Consider the following 13,665-nt stretch of genomic DNA (forward strand, 5'->3'; position numbering starts at 1 on the left):
ATGTTCCAAAACATTGAAGATTAAGAATTTCATATATATAATAACAAACGAATATGACTTATAGTCATACTAAATAATATTCAATGCTAGACACCAAAAAAAAAAAAAGTTATTCAATGCTAAATCAAGATTGACCCAAAACTTAATTAATTAAGGACGTTCCCAAGAAAAAGAACCCGAAACCCACCAAACCAGATTGAACCTACCTAAGCTAGCCCACAATTTTAGACCAAACCCGACCCGACACACCAACAATTGAAATTAAGTATTCCTAGTTGCTCGTGCTTATAGTTACAGGAAGAGGTGAATGCAAGGGAGGAACCGAGGAAGTGACACTCCGAGGAGCCAAGTGTGAAGAAGCAACGACCTTTCCCATTCTCCAAAGGATCACCACACCCAAACCCACATCCAACTTCACTTGCAACTTCAACTTTGATTACTCTTATATAATACACCCATCTACTACTTTCCATTGTTCCATTCTAATCAAATATTTATTTTTTATTATTAAATTCCTTCTCCTTTCTCCAATCACTTTGCTGTTGCTCAGATTATTGTTCTTACTTTCTTTGTTGTTGATCTCGTGATGGCTCATTTGGCTCTGTCACAGGTAATGAACCCACTAACCAATTACCTTTTTTTTCTCAACGTAAAGCAAAATGGTCACCCCAAATGGAATCAAAATTTGATTTTGACCGTTTTCTCTTTTATCTCTATTTTTTCTACCTGGTTTGAGCTGTGGGTGAATACAACTAACTTTGTAGACTCTCAAAGCTTGGAAATTTGACCTGAAGTTGGCTTTTTCAAATGGAACTAAGGATTTTCTACCCTGTTTTTACTTTTGTTATTTATTAATTTTTTGTCTTTTTATAATTGTTGAACAAAAGTTCTGAACTTTTTTTTTTCCCACCGGTTTCTGCAGGTGGCTGTGGCTGTTCCTGTTGGCAGCGATTTGTCTCTCAGAAGATCTGCGTTTAAGGTTTGATACTTCTTATGATCCCTTATTACTTTTCTGCCCTTTGACTTTTGGAAACTCTTGTTATCTTAAGTGCCTTTAGTTTGTTTTAACGGATCCATACATATGTCAGATTTCTCTTTGATTAGTGATGATTTTTAGAAGCTCATGCAGAACAATTATAGATATGAATATTTTTTAATGTATAACTTAGTCCAAAGAAACTGATACTTTGAAACGAGGGAGTAATTGGTCAAGTGATTTTCGAAACCAGTGCATAATGACATTGCAGTTGTTAGAGGATAGATTATGTTGGCATCATTTTGTTTGAAACCCAGCTTCTTCATTTTAGATATACAATTTTTGTTTTAAAAGAGAAGCTACACTTGATTTGCAGGTATCTAACTTAAACTTCCAGGATAAATCATGGGCACCGGTGTTAACTTTCAACCTGAAAGCAAACAATTCAAGGTCAAAAAGTCGGCTTGTGACATGCATGTCGGTGCAACAAACAAGTGCACCCAAAATTACTGTCTCCCCTTTAGAATTGGAAGATGCTAATGAACCTCCATTGAATATATACAAGCCTAAAGAGCCATACACAGCAACTATTGTTTCTGTCGAGAGGCTCGTTGGTCCAAAGGCTCCCGGTGAAACATGTCATATTGTGATTGATCATGGTGGCAATGTTCCCTACTGGGAAGGACAGAGTTATGGTGTCATTCCACCTGTAAGTAGTATCATTGAGTTATTTTCTGCTGACAATCCACAATGCTTGAATTTTGGCTTCAGAATTTTTGCATGTAAATTGGACATATCAAAAGATTTAGTGATGTTTTCTTCCTAGTGAACCTTAATAATCTTGGTCATTGGCAGAATATTTGGATTTGTTTTTGCTGGAGAATGATTTGGTACTAATGAATAGAATTTGCATATGGGTGGCAGGGAGAAAATCCAAAGAAACCTGGAAGTCCCCATAATGTTCGGCTATATTCAATTGCTTCGACGAGGTATGGAGACAATTTTGATGGCAAAACCGCCAGCTTGTGTGTGCGCCGTGCTGTTTATTATGATCCTGACACTGGAAAGGAAGATCCTTCTAAGCAAGGTGTTTGCAGCAATTTTTTGTGCAACTCTAAGCCTGGAGACAAAATTAAGATCACAGGTGGGAGAAATCTCTTCTTATTTCTGATGTTGTTAAAAGTTAACATGATTTCTAAATTATTTTACAGATTCTCAGAACCAATTTGTATTGCAATAACATACTCCTTCTGTACCTTTCTCAATTGGGTGGATTTCTAATATCTTTTTATTTATGTGCATGTTGTCTTGCTTAGTTGTAACATGTTATTCAATTTTTACCCTAGGTTTGTCCTACTGATATATGACACAGATCTAACTGGAATCCTCTGAAAAATTCAGAATCTTTCAGGGAAGAATAATCAACACTCTGAAGATATTAATAGGGCAAACCTAGACTCTGGGAATTCTAAGTAAAATTATAGTCATTACAACTTCCTAGGCACAATTTATCAAAATGAAGAAACAAGTTTCAATATATAATTGTTGACACATACTACCAATAAATAGAAGCTAAGAAATTAACACAAAGTTATAAAAGGTTCCTTCTTTTTATTTTTCATTCACAACTTCTTCAATCTTAACCATCCACAATGATGTTGACAGCTTTGCAAGGCTATGGCTTACCAAAGTAATTCCATAATGCACTTGCATTAGGATGTGGATACTTCTTTTACTAAATGAATGACATTATTTGACTTCCTATTTGATTGGTGGTTAATCAATTAGAAGTTATGAGTGTATATCATATAAATGATATAATGCTTTCAAATAACATGATAAAGAATTATTTCAATATAGACTGAAAATTTGGTATAGTCATGAAAGTTATTTTATAGGATGTATAACATATTGATAAGTTACACTTAAGATGATTAATTAGCTTCATGACTTATGAGTCACAATGCAAAAGGTAGGTGAAAACTACTTATTGGCTGAAAATTGAATTATCTACATTTGTTTTTGCAGGGCCCTCTGGGAAGATCATGCTTTTGCCTGAGGATGATCCAAATGCGGCACACATAATGATTGCCACCGGCACTGGTGTTGCTCCATTTAGGGGATATCTACGTCGAATGTTTATGGAATCAGTTCCTAAATTTAAATTTGGTGGACTAGCCTGGCTCTTCCTTGGTGTTGCCAATAGCGATAGTCTTCTGTATGATGATGAATTCAACAAATACCTTAAGGACTATCCAGACAACTTCATCTATGACAAGGCTCTCAGCAGAGAGCAGAAGAACAGGAGCGGAGGCAAGATGTATGTTCAGGATAAGATCGAGGAATATAGCGATGAGATCTTCAGACTTCTCGACAACGGGGCTCACATTTATTTCTGTGGTCTAAAGGGGATGATGCCTGGAATCCAAGATACACTGAAGAAGGTTGCAGACCAAAGAGGAGAAAATTGGGAAGAAAAGCTTTCACAACTTAAGAAGAACAAACAATGGCATGTTGAAGTCTACTGATAATTCTGCATTGCAGAATAAACACATGCTTGCATTTATTTACCTTAAGTCTGAGTTAGGTGTTTTAATTAAGGGTTGTTTTTGTTTTAATTAATAATCTTCATTAGACAGCTTGAGTAAGCTGTACATTGTTTTCTTGATGAATACAAAAATTGAAGAACCAAGTAAACGTGGTAGTAGAGACATATTTTGACCATTTTGCAATAAAGATGCATCATAGTTAATTAATATGATGTTCAAGCATATTCAATGAATCAAAGTATCAACAACTAGGCGATAACTCAATTGAATTGTAATAATAACATAGACGACAAAGGTGTTGTGTTGTATCTGTTTTTTCAAGTCTTTAGATGTCCCGCAATAGTTGAAATGTTGAATAGTGCAACCAGTAAGACTGACTTAGATTTAGATATGCCAATCATAGAACAAAATTTTAAATCTCTTTTCTCTTTAACTTATGAAAGGATATATTAATCGTGATTCAAATCTATATCATAGATTTATTTTAATCCGGTGTAGCATGACATTGTCCTTTCTCTATACTCTTTAAACATGGACACATGTTGATGTGTTATACTCTATCAAGGTAAACAATGCACGTAAACCCCAAAAAAACAAAACAAAATGAAACAATGCACTTACAAAGAAATTGACTTTCAAGAATAAGGAGCATAATAATGTACCTTTTTAACTATGATTTTCAGTACTGTGCAATGTGCAAAGTTAAGAATAAGAATACAATAATAATGTTATTTCCATACAATGAAAACTAAGTAACTTTTCCTATTATTGTCTACAACTTTTCAATAGTTAACATAAGGCTAAAAAGATGCCAAGAAAGACTTGACTTTATTATCCATCATCACGAAAAATAGCAAACAAAAAATTTAAAGAAAAAACAAAATAAAATATAAAAAAACAAAATAATGGAGGAGAAAAGGACAAGAGAGACAGCGGTGATAAAATAGACTCTATTCATTTCCGACAAAGACACATACTCTCACTCAACACATTTTTTCCTTCTTCTTCTATTCTTCTCAAAACCCACTGTTTTCTCTCTTTTTCGCCTTTGCCTTTCTTTGAAAGTTGAAACGCTTCTAGCTTCTAAGTTAAGCAATTAAATTCAAGCACCATACACATAAAACGACACCGTATCCATCCCCTCATTTATATATAGAATTATTATTATTATTACTTATCTTAACAATCTCAATTCAGTTCTAATTTCTGAACTGTCACTTACTCTCTCGGTTCGCGCAAGCAACGAACCACATGGCGTGGTTGTCGGAATTCGCCGCCTCCGTTATCTTCGCCGTCATTATCGCCGGAGATTCCTCCGCCTTCGGATCCAGGGATCTCCGACCTTCGGATCACGGCCTCGTTTTCCAGTCCTCGCCGCCGGCGAACTCCTCGACGATGAGATCGTTCTTCAACGGAGCCGGTTCATCTTCCGCCTCCTCGTCCTCGTCCTCGTCATCATCCTCTTCTTCTGATTCTGACGTGTCGTCGTTCCCGGAGGCCACCAATTTAACCGCTTCGCTCCCGCCACCGTGGTGGAGCCCGTCGCCATCCTCTGGCGGGGGAGCACGGCGGTTGGGAGGGGCGTTGGTGGTGGCAAGTTTGGTATGTGGTGTGACAGGTGTCGCGTTATTAGTGGCTACAGGTTTGGTTTATCTATTTAAACACAGGAGAAGAAACAAGTTAAACTTAAACGAATCGTTTAGAAGTGACGGTGTTGTTAATATTGGAAATGACGATAGTGACCTTTATACTAACAGAAGTGCCAACAAACTGCAGTTAGTGCCGGTGCCAGTTGTGCGGAATTCTTGAGTATTATTATTTTCTTCTTTTTTTTTTTCCTCCTTTTATTTCATTGTGTTGAAATTTCAATTACATTGTTGACTTGTTGGTTCTTTCTTCTTTTTTATCTTTTTCGTCCCACGTAGTTAGTTACGTAAATGGTCTACTTGCATGTAAAGGTGCAGGCTAGCTGTGTAAATTTGATTATGAAGATGCTTTTTAATTAATGTTTTCATTACTTTTTATAATCTTAGATGCTAGTACGGCCACGCTAACCATGTTATCTTTTATTTTGGTGGTTCGGGTTCCTAATTATCTTATTTTTATTAATTTATTTATTTTTTAGGATTGATTCAAGTATGACACTGGAACATAGTAATTAATGTTTCATTTATTGGCTCGTAACTGTCGTAAGTACTTTGGAAGGTGGATAATTGCCCTAGAATTTTGTTTATTTATTTATTTTTATAAAAAAAAACGAAGATTAAATATAGTAGATATTGAAAGTTAATTATAATTTTGTCTAAAATTATCCATGATAAATGTTTTATTTTCAATTAATATCAAAAAGAAAAATAAAAAGTATCATTTACTTATAAATAATATTATTAATAGGACATACAAATAATAGTATATCATAAAACACTTTCGGATTTAATTTCACTTTTTTTAAGAGACTTGTCTAATTTAAAAATCTTCAAGAATCTATGTCTTCTTACTCTCTAATTATTTTTAACTCATAATCACTGTTTTTATTCAAATAAATTAGTTAAAATTTACTTGTAGATTAATTTAGTTTAGATGAATAAAAATTAACAGTTTAGATTGAACTAACTGTCGATTATAGAATCTTTTATATGTTATTTTTCTTCATGAAAAAATTACTTCTCAACTTACTTAAACAAATCACCACATTGATATGCGTGTGTGTTGTTACAACAACAAAAAAGGGACACATTATAACTTTAGGTTTCAAGTTTTATTTCTGAACAGAACACCAATATTAAATATAGATGGAGATGGACCATTCGCTTCTGAATTGTTAGATAAATTACAATGATAGTTCGCGCCTGATTTAATACTCCTAGAAGGTTTGGAGTATTAAAACTCTTCTTAAAGAGTTAAACAAAAGTTAACATATTTAGAGTTTTAGTACTCCTTAATTAAGAAAAGAGAGAAGAATCATCATTTAATTATTAAGGAAAGAGAAAAGAATTAACATTAAATTCTATTTGGGTTAAATTTTTTGTTTTAATTTAAATTTATTTTATTTTTAAATTGATATTAAATTATTATAAAATTATGATAAAAAAAATTTAAAAGAATTAAAAAGATATAATACTCTTATTATTCTAAAATTTTTTTATTTAAACAAACATATTCATATTATTTTAAAATTAATATGAATAAATTTATTTAAAATTTTTAAATTTTAAATAAATATATTCATCTTATTTTAAATAAATGTTCTCGTATTATTTTTTTTAAAACGATTAAACATGATTTTTAAATATTTCAACAAAAGAGATAGATATATGTAATCTTTCAAATTAATAATATTAGAGTGTATATATAAATACATAATATCTGAAAAGATTAATAAATCTTACCTAGAAAATATAGTTAGAGATATTTTTTGCTTAAGATAATAAAAATAATATGAATATATTTATTTTTATTAAATTAAATTATTAATCTAAATTATATCTATCTAAATTTTAAATAAAAATTTTAAAAATTTAAAATTAAAATATGTGAATAAAATTAGATTAATAAAAAAATAAAAATATACGAATACGATTCAAATTGTATAGAAATAGGAATAAGTTTGTCAGTAAACAAATTCATTATTTTTAATGAACAAAAAAAGATAGTATATTAAATAAACTTTATGAAATAAATTATAATTTTAAATAAATAATTAAAATAAATAAAATATAAAATTATTAATTAATTAGATTTTATTAACTAATTAAATAACTTATATACTAATAGAGCATATTAAATTTCTTATAATAATTATAATTATTATTTATTAAAAATATATTTTATAAGTTGTAATTAATATATTTGTAGTTTTTCAAAAAAAAGTATTAATTGTTTATTGATTTCATCAATATGCATTAAATGTTAACCTAAATCAACGCAAAGTAAATTAAATTTTAAATTTTAATAGTATTTTTTTGTTAAAATTATATGGAGTTTTAAAACTCCAAACATCAAGGGAGTATTGTAACATCCATCATGATAGTTAGTACTTTGTCAACTTATAATAATTATGGAATGGCTGACGGCTGATCTAACACTTTGTCTCGAATTAGCATCCAAGGTAGCCTAATTGGTAAAGCTAGATTTTATATGTATACATATGGTTGTTTGTTTGATCTTATTACTTTGAATAATTTATGTCTTATCAAGGTCAAAGTTGGTTTAATTCCTAATAGGTGCAAATTTGTACCATGATACTAAATTTTGTATTTGAAGCTTTTAATATATTTAAGGGCAATGCTACCAGGGTGCAAATTTGTATACTTAAGGGCAATGCTACGAGACGGACAATACGTTAGTGTTAAAAAAAAAAAGAGAATTAGTTAACCTTGATTCAAATTTAAGATAACAAAAATGAAAATATTGATTACCTAGAATTTCTCATTATTTAATACATTGAAAATATTAAAAACACCATTTGCTTTTTAAATATTTGTATTATTTCCTTAATAAATTCAGCTTTCGGAAATGTGATCTAATAATTAGTTTATATTCCAGATCAGATATCACAGGTTGACTTTGATGTAACTACAAAATAATTATTAAGATGCGCATACCATCATTCTTTGGAGATTTTTCCCACCAAATAGACATGTAGTGTGCAATTGCACATCCTTTTGTGTTCTCATCATTGTCACTTGTCAATGTTTCATAACTGTACTGTTATTATTTGATGAGAGTAGAAAGGTTACTCTAAAGATGGCTGCAATCCAAGAATAGCAAGAAGCATTTAACATTTGTGGAAGAAATAACTAGACATCCTTTCTAAGTTGTCATGCTTGTAAGCATAGTTATTTCTTTCTTTTTTCTACATAAAATTCTAAAAACAAAAAATACTAAAAATAAAAATAAAAATAGAAAATAAAAACGAATCAGTAGTGCCTACAACTTTAGAACTAGTCTTAAATGGAAAGCAAACATTTCAGTGGAAAAATGACACATAAGGTGTATAGTTCTGCATAAACCAACTATCATGCAAACTGGCATTTGCACTCATAAAAGTAAGGTTATGATTACCAACACGACCAAAAAGGTTATATGTTCTCAGGAGACAATTTGATTAAGCTTCGTATTTAACAGTAAGAAATAAATATACATGGCATAATCTATTATTATTATTACTATCTCCGTTCCTTTTTATCTGTGTACAATGTTGGGAAGGATATTCTTCTAGGATAAGGAGACCATAGTATATGAAAAAAGTTACAAGGATTTCAACAAGAGAATTGGTAGTTTAACATGGGCAAGTACCTATTGATCAAGAGGAATCCACTCAATTTCTAGGTCTATTTCTCCACATTCAACATTCTGGAGCTTCAGTGTCATGGCCTGTATAACCTTCCCATCAACAATATTGACTATACTATCTTCAATAAGTGCATTCCCATCAGCTTTTAACCACTTTCCTATCTGCATATTGGCAAACATTGCAGCATTACCACATGCCATGGCAGATGATATCAGGGGCTGAATGTCAATGTCTGCTTCTCCCATTATGTCGTCAGCAGAAAATGTGTCATAATCGAACACTTTCTGCAATGCAGCAAGCACATAAGATGGTGTCATAGTCATAAAAAGCTGAAACTAGACTTATATAGATCACTAATAAAGGTAGGATATTATTCATTGAACCAAAGCTAGAGAAGAAATTAAAGAAAAAAAGCAGTCATATGTAGACATTCGACCAAATTGCATTGCTTTTTTTTCTTCCCATTTCACTCAATACAGTTTTCCTGGTTGTATAAAAAAGAAATATATGGCTTAAACACATCCTGATTCCACCTTAACGCACTAAACAAGATATAGACTCATAGATGACTACAAATACAAGCAAATTGTAATACATATAATGTTCTTTAGCAAATACTCATCAAGGTTTTTTGTAAAGGATGGAAGTATGCACAAACTTTCTTTTTCTTTTTCCGTTGTGTCATGCCGAACAACGCAAGACATCAAACACTGGTGTTTCGAGAAGGAAAAAATATGACTGATGATTCACAGCTATAATTGGCAAGGGTACAAAGGAATAATAGGAAAAAATGAATTAGTGGTGCGGAAAATCTATTTGCATATTGCACCAAAATAAGAAAGCAGCTAAACATCGAATGCCTAGATGTCGATACTGTCTATACTATATACAACTTCTTATATTTCATTTTTAAAAGCCAATTCATCATTTTGCTTCTAGGAACTGTAGTTGGGAAGAGAACTGTATTTAACTTCCACTGGTGAGAAATTCCTAGAAAAGCTAACTTTGGTTAAGTTGCATAGCAATACAATAAACTGGTTTTACAAGGGAAAGAGCTCCAAATGTTGATGATCAGGGATCAAGGAACTCATTGATCTGCAATGACGTGGCTTACAATGCTACAATAGGACATGCATTAATACCCAGAAGTAGTTTCTGTTATTCAAAATATCAAAATTCAACCATACCAGTTTTATTGGTCCATATATTTCAGGAACGGACAACATAATTTCTTCATTCCAGACTGGATTCAAGTTACTCGATATTACCCTTGTCTGGGAAGTCTGTAAGCAACAGGAACAAATCAATTTCAAACGAAAATTATCACCATTCATCAACCTTCAACTTTAAATAAAAGATAAGGAGCAACAGTTATGCGAAAACATATGCCATCAAGAACAACCAACCTGTGTGCCAAGGTTCAAAACAACATATGGATCACTTGTCTTTATATCTCTAATAGCTAAATTGGTGCCTCTAATCACTTTCACCTTCAACATTCCAATAAATTCCACCATACCTTCCTGTTATTACTACCAATATTAGTCATATACTCAGAAAATCACTCTCAAGAATACATGCATTGCCAATGCTGCCAAAGTAATAAATTAAAGTGATGCAAAGTTTGATTCGAAAACTTTCATTTCATCCGGGAAGACAGCAATTCAACTCGGAAAATCTAGTTCACAAAACTTGCAAATATGGTAAAATCCAAAGTTTCTCCCAGTCCTTTAATCGAAATTTCTCTAAACAATAAAAATAGTCAGATAATCAAAGGGATAGCGCACACAACAAAATTACCGTTCTCTTTGAACTACCACCATCGATGCGACTTTTTGCGGAGTTTGAATTTGGACCGCCTTTCCCAGACACAATGCGCAAGCCAGGTTTCAAAAATTCTTGATTCTCATATTTTGACCTGAAGTGAAAATAGTTGCAATTAAAATGGCATTCAATTAACTAGAGCATTTGCTTGACAGATGGAAAAAGAAAATCTTAAAGCCAAGGAAAAAATTGACTTAACAAAAGCTTTGGACAAAAACAACGGGCCAGAGAGATGGAGAGAAGAAAGGGAAAATAAGGGGGGGCTTGTGACATTACTATTTTGAGTGTAATTTCATTGGGGGAAAAATGGAAGAGATATTTCATGGATGAATTTCATATCTAATTTACTCATGGAGCTCTTGTATAAAAATAACCACTCCAGTTTTATCTTCAACCAAACATACCCATCATGGCAATCAGAGATAATAAGACTATCAAAATGAACAAAATGATGCACAGAGAAGCAGATAGGTGTATTGTGCGAATGAAAACATGACTAACACTATAAAATTTGCACGCTGTTCATGGCTGGCATCTGGTTCAGGTTTTTTATGTCCTTCTGGAATATAAGCCTCATATATTGAATTAGCAGCAGCATTCCCCCCAACTTCAATCATTGAATCAATTTCTTCTTCTGTCCATTCATCCAAAGTCACAGATAAAATCTGAAAGTAAAAAATAACATCATCAAAAGGATAAATTAGCATTTAGCCATTTATGCTGCTCCTAACTAGATAGAGCCCATGGGAATAACATCATCAAAAGGATAAATTAGCATTTAGCCATTTATGCTGCTCCTAACTAGATAGAGTCCATGGGAACAAACTAGGTCAGATTCACATGAGTGGTCTTGCTAGCAAACAATGGGATAAAAGGTTATAGGTTAATATATATCAACATATACACCTAATAGACTAGTAAGAAACTGGACAAGGTGTAAATGAAATCATTTTCCTAAGGTATGAAGAACGGCTTTACCCTATCTATCATCCATTCCTTACAAAAGTTGTGAGAAATTAAATGCCAGAACATATGAACTACCATCCGTTTATTTTTTTATTTTTTTGGTTTATTTCTGGTGGCCATCCTTTTAATTTGTTCAAGACATCAGAAAGGACACTCAATTTAAGCTTAAAATATTAGACATTAGGGGTGAAAACATAATCATGCGTAGAGGGGATCTGCATTCAGCAATGCCTTCCACTTCAGTACAGCCTATGAATTGTCTACCTTTGATATATGAGAACCAAGGCTTCTGTGCACACCACAACATTTTAAGCAAACAAATACTCCAATATTGGCTGACCTGAAATACAGTGAAAAAAAATAAATAAATTCAAGGTTCAAAAACAAAATTCATTTTATTTTATTCGCAAAGGTAGTCAGCTACAGTTTAACAGATATCATATTCCTTAATCATTCACACACATAAAAAAAAAAGAAAAAAAAGTCAGCATTGAAACCCCAATTCTGTGTATTAGTAATAGCCCTTAATACAAACAAAAATCATCACGAATGCAAAGGAGAAACACTTACGCCCATTTAGGATCTGGAGCATTACAATCAGCACAAACACGATTATCCTGCTGAAGCAATAAATCTTTCAACCTTCTTTTACCTGTAAAAGACCTGGTGATTATTCAACTTTGCAAGCAAAATGAAAGAATAATACACTTGTGTCACCCATGATTAGACAATATTATACATAACGTCCCTTAATTTGTCCTACCTACACTAATATCCACTAGGAGCTCCCAGGGTCATATTCCATAAAAGGGCAGTCTGCTGCAGAGTATCCTACACTACACAGGTTCCAAGGAAGGGTTCCAGCCAAAAGGTGTAAAGCAGGCACCCACCTCACCTATTGCAAGCATCTGTGGCTGACTTGAATCGGTAACCTTGTGACCACACGGTTACAAGGCCATAAGGCTCCCCTTTTGGAGGTTACTATATATATACAAAGTACAAAGTATAGTGGTGTGAAAAATCTAAGGAGTTTAGGAGGTCAACGTAATTCCGCAACCCTTTTTCTCTCTATCTCCATTTCTGAGTATCTAAAGAATCTTAAGCTACTATAGTAAACTTCAAACTCTTTAGGATAGTTTGATCATCAATACATACTACCACACTAATTAAGTATCACAAAATTACCTGAGGCAGGCCTCCCAAGTTCCACGCGGGAATTCCTCATTGATTTATGCTTGAAACCCCAGCCAAGCACAGATCTCTTTTTCCTTGTTTCTTCTTCTTCTAATTATTTTTTTTTTCACTCTCAGAAACCAAAAATCAATTTTTTATACTTGTTTACCTGCATCAAATTGGTTAATGGTGAAATCAGTGGTTATAACGGCGCTAATCCGAGTTGTTAAATGAGAATGGATTTCTTTTTCTGGATACTAATAAAAATACAGCTCTGAGATAGTGAAATCGAATGTCCAAAAATATATATGCATCAAATGAACCTTATCATTGGAAAATTGAATAAATAGATAAATAAATATTATGTGAATGTAGAAATGTGATCGGAATAGGCAACGAAAGAGAGAGAGGGAGAGAGAATTACCGGTGAACGGAGGAAATCGGAAATAGAGACGGAGAATGAGAGAGAGATGCGGTGTTTTTCCCTTTTATGGATTCAGCCAATTGGATCAGAACTTCACAACTCTGATTTTCTTTTGTTCTGTTCTTTAATTCTCTTCGTTTTCCGTTTTCGTTTTATTTATTTATTTATTTTTTACTTTTGTAATTAAGAAAAAAACAGAGAAGTATCACATTTCAACTACAATAAATCACCATTTCGAGTCACCAAAAAAATTAATCACCATTTCTAACATTTAAACGTTCATTAAAAAAATTAAACTATATTCATTAAAAAATAAAATTAAACAAAAATATCAAATTAATTTATATATTTTATAGTTAAAACTAGTGTATGTTCCCGTACTTTGTACGGAATAATACATAAAATTATATTAAAAATTTTATTAAAAAATTAAATAATATATATAATAATTATTATT

The 13,665-nt window shown here is 32.2% G+C and overlaps 3 protein-coding genes across 3 annotated transcripts; 2 read left to right on the top strand and 1 right to left on the bottom strand.

Moving 5' to 3' along the window:
* Positions 1–302: 302 nt before the first annotated feature.
* LOC130976559 (ferredoxin--NADP reductase, root isozyme, chloroplastic) lies at positions 303–3,747 on the top strand. Its single transcript, XM_057901449.1, has 5 exons — positions 303–610; positions 923–979; positions 1,353–1,685; positions 1,901–2,120; positions 3,005–3,747. The coding sequence occupies exons 1-5, from the start codon at positions 587–589 to the stop codon at positions 3,502–3,504; spliced, it is 1,134 nt and encodes a 377-aa protein (XP_057757432.1). The 5' UTR covers positions 303–586; the 3' UTR covers positions 3,505–3,747.
* Positions 3,748–4,511: 764 nt separating this feature from the next.
* Positions 4,512–5,545, top strand: LOC130976283 (uncharacterized). The gene has a single exon (XM_057901105.1). It carries the CDS (start codon positions 4,777–4,779, stop codon positions 5,332–5,334), a length of 558 nt encoding a protein of 185 aa, XP_057757088.1. The 5' UTR covers positions 4,512–4,776; the 3' UTR covers positions 5,335–5,545.
* A 2,946-nt stretch (positions 5,546–8,491) lies between these two features.
* On the bottom strand, positions 8,492–13,375 carry LOC130972900 (ADP-ribosylation factor GTPase-activating protein AGD12-like). The gene is made up of 9 exons (XM_057897235.1): positions 13,209–13,375; positions 12,797–12,953; positions 12,182–12,263; positions 11,876–11,951; positions 11,147–11,310; positions 10,622–10,739; positions 10,228–10,344; positions 10,009–10,104; positions 8,492–9,105 (listed from the first exon to the last, which is right to left on the bottom strand). Exons 2-9 carry the CDS (start codon positions 12,834–12,836, stop codon positions 8,824–8,826), a joined length of 975 nt encoding a protein of 324 aa, XP_057753218.1. The 5' UTR covers positions 12,837–12,953; positions 13,209–13,375; the 3' UTR covers positions 8,492–8,823.
* Between the last annotated feature and the right edge of the window lie 290 nt (positions 13,376–13,665).

The sequence above is a fragment of the Arachis stenosperma genome, chromosome 4 (assembly GCF_014773155.1).
Source record: "Arachis stenosperma cultivar V10309 chromosome 4, arast.V10309.gnm1.PFL2, whole genome shotgun sequence".
In the NCBI taxonomy this organism is placed as follows: Eukaryota; Viridiplantae; Streptophyta; class Magnoliopsida; order Fabales; family Fabaceae; genus Arachis; species Arachis stenosperma.

Excerpts from the sequence above, each read along its gene's own strand:
- LOC130976283 (XM_057901105.1), top strand. The coding sequence starts at position 4,777 with ATGGCGTGGTTGTCGGAATTCGCCGCCTCCGTTATCTTCGCCGTCATT.
- LOC130976559 (XM_057901449.1), top strand. The coding sequence starts at position 587 with ATGGCTCATTTGGCTCTGTCACAG. Across the intron at positions 1,686-1,900 it reads GTTATGGTGTCATTCCACCT|GGAGAAAATCCAAAGAAACC; the intron begins GTAAGTAGTATC and ends TATGGGTGGCAG. Across the intron at positions 2,121-3,004 it reads AGACAAAATTAAGATCACAG|GGCCCTCTGGGAAGATCATG; the intron begins GTGGGAGAAATC and ends TTGTTTTTGCAG.
- LOC130972900 (XM_057897235.1), bottom strand. The coding sequence starts at position 12,836 with ATGAGGAATTCCCGCGTGGAACTTGGGAGGCCTGCCTCAG. Across the intron at positions 10,345-10,621 it reads GTGGTAGTTCAAAGAGAACG|GAAGGTATGGTGGAATTTAT; the intron begins GTAATTTTGTTG and ends TAGTAATAACAG. Across the intron at positions 10,105-10,227 it reads TTTTGAACCTTGGCACACAG|ACTTCCCAGACAAGGGTAAT; the intron begins GTTGGTTGTTCT and ends TGTTGCTTACAG.